The 6,302-nt window shown below is 41.6% G+C and overlaps 1 protein-coding gene across 1 annotated transcript in view; it reads right to left on the bottom strand. All coding sequences in view use genetic code 11, as the record gives it.

The window, feature by feature from the left end:
- Window positions 1–4,718, bottom strand: part of EGR_04496 (BTB/POZ domain-containing protein) — a gene marked incomplete at both ends in the record, with an annotated part of 5,803 nt that extends 1,085 nt beyond the window's left edge. Inside the window, 5 exons of the mRNA XM_024493745.1 lie at window positions 92–356; window positions 1,533–1,699; window positions 2,155–2,599; window positions 3,793–4,352; window positions 4,412–4,718. Of these exons, the coding sequence (XP_024351859.1) occupies window positions 92–356; window positions 1,533–1,699; window positions 2,155–2,599; window positions 3,793–4,352; window positions 4,412–4,718 (1,744 nt within the window). The remainder of the gene's footprint in view (window positions 1–91; window positions 357–1,532; window positions 1,700–2,154; window positions 2,600–3,792; window positions 4,353–4,411) is intronic.
- Window positions 4,719–6,302: the final 1,584 nt, after the last annotated feature.

Genomic DNA, 6,302 nt, shown 5'->3' with positions numbered 1-6,302 from the left:
ACCTATAAAATTATATTAGCACAAGGCCCAAAAAGTATCTGGGAAATTTGTTGATATTCCCTTAACTAATTCTGATCGGACGGAAACTCACCGCCAATGTCGTGGTGCCTGTAAATCGGCGGTAGCGCATCATCGTAGCCATAGATGGGTCTCTCCCAAGGTCGTCTACGCTGACGCACCGGTGAGGTCAGGAGGTAGCCCGTGCTGGTTGAGGAGGAGATGGGGTAATAAGCCGACGCCGCGTAATGTTGGTAGGGCAGCATATACCTCGATGCTCGATAGATGGACGAAGTGGATGACGAAAATCGTGATGGCGAAGGCGACTGGCACCGCTCGCGCACCGCTACAGCGTTAGCCTAAAAGCAGCGCCTTTGTCACATCTTCCTGATATCAAGGTATTTAAACAATGATTTACCTGGTTTTGGAGTTATATTTGATTTTGTGAAGTAGTCTCGAATAAACAAATTTTCTGATGTTCAAGCAGAATGGCTAATGAATCTTCTGAACATTTCGGCGAGCAAAATGGATTTACGGCATGCCTTACTTCCTTAATCGTCCCCTTTAAGAGCTACTTCTTCATGCATTTGCAGTTTAGTAAAAGTCCTTTATTTACCCGACTGAATGTACAGCACCCTCTTTGAGTGGTGCCGATGGGTGTGGGGGGTATAAAATGTCATTCGCAATGTGGACGGTGGTGGGCAGTTAGATGTGCACAATGGTGGCTCCGAATATTAACTGCAGTTGACGGAAGTTAACGCCCTTCTAACGGGCGGTTGCAAAAATCCGGAGACCGGTTTGTATCCAGCGCGGCGACTTTCCTGTCTCCTAACTGAGTCTGGGTGGTGCACGTTTCAGGGGTATCATACGTTTTTGCCTGTCAGTTGATGATGGGGAAGAGGCGCTCGTTCGTTTGCATGCAGTGTTGCCTAATCTTGTAGAATTCCTCCCAAATCATTTCTTTCCTGATCCAAGAGGATAGTGCAATGCCTAAAACCGTACACCACAATACACGCCCATTTAGATGGAAGGAGGAGAGGGAGATGTCATTTCTACTCATCCGCAATGCCTCGTTAAGATGAGCCCTCTGCTCCCTCCTCCTACCTACCAAGTAAATTGAGGGATATCTAAGAAAGTAGGTGCCATGTAGGGTAGGGGTTAGATGGGTGCAACAAAAAATTTCTTCTTAAGGAACATACTGGACTGGTCAACCTGAGAAGCGAAAGATGTCTTCACCTCTAATGCAAGGCGACATATGCCCTATGGTCGGGCCTAGTCCCGAGATATAACATTATTCAGAAGGGATGATCCTTACCCACCTTTCCCCATTTCGTTAAAAAATACTCCCTTACGTAGTTCAAGTGAGTTTTTAGGACATCATTCAGAGCAGACTGACACTTGTAGCACTTCCATTTCCTGTTCCGAATGAACTAAGGGATTGCAAATTATATGTCACGCATAAATATCATCGAAACTTCTTGTCAACACAGAGGAAAATATATAAGCTTGTGTAATTTAACCAATTTGTTACTCACGGAAGTGGTGGAATTCTGTTTGGCAAAGCGAAGTGCAGCTTCAGCTACCGCACGAGTTGGAAGGATATTTGCATCGAGGGCATCTTGCAGTGCTGCGGCCGAACAGCGACGAAGATCCAACACTCCAAGGATCTCCTCTCGCAAATTGTCTGTCAATGCCTCCTTGTCTAAAAAGGAAAGGCAGGTAGAGGGTCTACTTTCTTTCCTGTTGGCAAGATGGAAGAGTGTAAATAGACGGGAATTTATTGATACGGTACCCTCTACACCCTTCATTCCATAAGGCATCCATCAAAGCCGGTAAATATAAATCTGGTTGGCCATGATTACTCCGGTTGCTAGGCTACAGAGCATGCATATCTATAAAGGATTCTATGATCTCCTTTTATTGATGCCGGGACCAAATTACCCTTCCTATTGACGCCCTACATGGAGATTAAAACAACCCGTGCAAGCATTAGCATTAACCGGAAAGAAAATAGTACCAAATAAGTGCCCTAGACTATGCAAATGCGAAAGGTAATGACAAATCCCACAGCAAGCAAACAAATGCAGCCTCGGACCACTTGCTGAGAAGCGGAAAGAATTAAGCGGCTATCAAGATGTGCACATGTCAACAACTTACTCGATTTGACTAGTTTGCATATTGCCCGGATAAGTCCATCATGATTTTCTCTCCTATCCAACGGCAAAGCCGTTTTCAAAAGTCCAATGTACTCCTCAATCGTCATATTTTGGCTCTCAATCGCGGCGCTTAAGTAGAGATCCAGATTCTCTGCAATTGTTGAGGGCTCCTCGCCGAGTAATAGCGGCCCTCCGATGGCGGAATTTACCTCCCCTTTGCGCTCCTCTCCCGCAAGTGTAGCTAAACCTGACGATGTTCCATCACCAGACGTGGAGGCGGATTGGTTGGCACGCAGGTTCATTGTGGCCAGAATATCTTTAATGGTTTGCGGTGAGATGATCCGCAACTCTTGGACACTGAAACGAGCCATCATTTTGCCAGCGATCTCAAGGATGAGCGGCCGACTGGTGGAGGAATCACGACGACGCTCCGTCACAGAAAGGGCCTAAAGATGGGAGTGGGGAACATTAAGAGAGAAAGTAAAAGCGTATGATTACTGTATGTTAATATTATTGCTTGGAGTTGTTTTTATTGATAAACATGCCAACATATCTAAATTTTTAGCTTACAAATGGAAAAAATTTATGTATGAGGCGAAAACATACAGGAAGCGTTTTTCTTTTATAATCCACCTTTAAGTGCTAAAGTGGTATATTGCCTATTTCTCAAGTCACCCCTTTTTGCCAATGCATTTCTTTTCTTGCATATAATAATCAGGGAATACCTCGGTAATGCATGCTGCTTACTTTAAATATAAAATTACAGTTTTGTTTTGTGTTTATCTATCTTCGGTTTGGAGGTAAGTTCAAAGAGGTCCGACTTTCTCAAAAAGGTGAGCAAGTTTGGACATTTGGTAAAGTACGTGTAAAAATTATGTACTATTTGTCTACAACAATACACTTTAGTTCTCAGGCATGCAAAAAGTTTCGCGCAATTATTAGAAAGGTTGGTTTTTACGGAATGTTTAAGTGAATGAATTACAAGGCCCAAATAAGCGTCATTTTGTTGGTGCGGTATTCATTACTTGCGATGCCCCCAGTTACGTTTTTCCTTTCTTACTAACCCAACCTTATTTCATAGGATATTAGGAACGGGTGGTGTGTATCATTCCAGGTTGGTTTCAAAACTGTTTTAATCCCCCCGGAGTTGAAACCGCACAGTATCTATTTTGAGGTATTTATAATTACGTTTGTAAATGTAAACATATTTACGCCTCTGGTAGTTGATAGCAACCGAAGTTGACAGTTTGGTAGAACCAAAATGGGACAAAGGCGCGGAAATGGGGAACAAGTTGTAAAACAGTTGCCTCTTGTCTGGGTGCCCCTGCCCTCATGTAGGCAAATAGTCAATGAATTGCGGAAGTCACCCTTCGTACCCTGATCGTGGGACCACAAGATTACGCAGGTCAGAGGGTTCCACCTCTTTAATGCGTTTTATAAGATTTTTACCAACTTTACTTAATAACATCTAAAAACGCTGCGTGTTTTAATTAGTTTGATTGTCTTTTTTTGGCAAGGCACCTCAAAGGGTTTGGGAATATCATGTGTGCAGCATTAATGTATTCTCTGAACTTTTGCATGCAGAGCTTTAATTAGATTATTTCTTCAATTAGTTAAACTTTTAAATTTGTATTCTTACCTGCTTGCACCAGTCAACATTGATCTTCGAAACTAAGGGAACATCTTTTGGCAAAGCCGTAAAAACGCTGTCCATTATTTCCTCCAAAGGAATTAAGTCATATCGAATGCCCCCTAGTTCTTCCGTCAACATGTCACGATCAAGGCTATTAATTCTTTCAAAAGGAACACAAGTACAAATTGCAGCCCTCTTTAAGTGATTTGTTGAGATTAAATCAACTTTGTTGTCTTGTCTTCCATTCTCCTCTACACACGGACCTCCACGCTCATCATTTGCTTCTGTATAAGAGACTTCCAAGGCAAATCGAAGGGCAAAGAACTTTGCAGTTAACTCAGCAATGGCACAAAATGTCGATTTCATGGTGGAGATCTCCTGTATGATGCGTATGACCACGTTATCAGGTAGGAAAACAAGAAATTCGGTCAATACAGGATCAATTGTTAATCTTTCATCATTGTGCTGAGATCGACGTACCCACATGCTTAAGATGGCATCAAGAAATCGGTTAAAAATATCACAGTATTCGTAGTTCTTCAAACTTGCCGAATATGCCAGTGCAACTATAGCAGGACCGAACTTGTGTGACATTCGCATATCCGTAATGAGGATGTCGACGTACTCGTCTGTAAGATCAATAAGATTACGGTTCCAAACATGTCGAGAACATGAGCTGCGTTGCTTAGAAAAGCAATATTGCGTGGATTTATCTCAATATCCTTGCCGTAACAGAATGCAATTATATCAGTAAACAGTTCTGATCCACCGTCCAGGTATGGCATCTCTACATCAGATGAAGTACCAACTTTGTCTTTCACGTATCCCATCTTTAGGAGCAGAGGAAACTTGTGAAGGTGGTAAATCCCATTGTCAAAATAAACATTGACATCGGAAAATTCACCCGACTCCAAAAGGCTGATTGCATTCATTTCTGCAGGAACATTTACAGCACAGAATATGGTTTCTGTTAAGTTATTATATGCACACTTCTTAAGTGGCGTTTTAACCTCCTGTGCCTCCAAATATAAGCAGGGTGGAGGGTTTGAAAGTTTGTGTGGGGTGTCAGAGCGTCAAGGTCATTAAATTTTGCCAAATGAGGGATATAAACAAGTGACTAGGAAGAGGATTGTCTACAATCTATACGACTTTTCAACCTAAGAAGGTATTTTGTCCAAAGCTTAAAGCCGGTATTTCAGGTATTAATTTATCCGTATCTTTCTAGAAAAATTTAGCGTACTTTAAAATATTTATCTATAAAAATACAAATTGACTGTTTCCCGGTCTAGCGTCCTTTCTTACATTAATATGTGCTAATATGCATCGTGCAGTAGAGGAAAAAAAACAAAAAATCAACTTAAAAAGTACATATTTTAAATTTTTGGGCCGGACAGCTTATCAATTTATGGTTTGTCAATGGCAACTGGAAAAAAATTGCTTTTTTTAGATGTATCCCTAGAAGTCAGAAAATTGGTATAGTGTAATACGATAGTGGTTTATCCCTCGGCACTGGTGAGGCGCCACTTTTATACTTCGAATAAGCCCCCTTGCACCTCGCTGGGTGGGCCTTGCCAATAGCCCAGACACCTCTGCGCTGAACACATATACTGCCCGTGTATTTTCTCTTCTTTCGTCTTCGGGGATTTCCGTGACGCTACAATAGACCAATAGATTTCCGTCTTTCGAATGACAATCATCATCTTAAAACTAGTAGTGCAAATCGTTGAATATTAGTGAATTTTTGCAGCTAATTTAATCCCTAACTGAAATGCGCCCTGCCTAATCTTTATTTTCTTAACATCATCTAGCGCTGTTTGTTTTAAAAATAGAACATACATTAAATTACTTGTCTTAGTTAAGCAAAAAAGAAACACTTTGCTGCAAATTTTATTCGTATCATGGGTAAGCTAACGCTTTTTTCTGTAAAATTTTCAAAGAAACACTACAAGACTAAGTTGCTAGTAAAGATACATTACTGACAGAAAGCGACGCCTTAAAAGAGAAACGCAACATGCAATGACTGAAGCTTCCACGTGGCAAAATGAGCTTATCTGCATATGTATGGCGTTTTACAATTTTTTTACCTAATTTTTTTTAAAAAAAACGGTGCCACTTTTATATGGACCTAATAAAAGCCATTGTAATACGTGGGTTGTTTGTTCAACTCCCGGTTTGGGTAAAGAGCCACCATGTGGCCAGAGCACTGTAATTTCGCTATGTGGACTGGCTTCTGAGCCAAGCCAGTAGCCCTGACTACTACTGCTTGTTAAAAAACTCATATTCTGTTAGAGAATTATATTTTCTTTCGCGTGAAGGCCAGTCTCGGGGCTCTACATTTGTGGCAGCGGAAAGGAAACCGAAACTTAAAGGACATCAATCCCAGTTTTTCATTGCTGGATGCTTAATCTCAGCAAAGCAGAAGTGCGTGTACCGCAGATGCGAGAATTGGTGATGATTTTAAGCAGGAGGGCTAAAAATGACGTGCGTCTAAGAAACTAAGCCAGTCCTGTGTCCTG

Source organism: Echinococcus granulosus (genome assembly GCF_000524195.1).
Source record: "Echinococcus granulosus chromosome Unknown EG_S00028, whole genome shotgun sequence".
Lineage (NCBI taxonomy): Eukaryota > Metazoa > Platyhelminthes > Cestoda > Cyclophyllidea > Taeniidae > Echinococcus > Echinococcus granulosus.
Note: the sequence above shows the minus strand (reverse complement) of the source record. Positions and strands in the feature narration are given on the sequence as shown.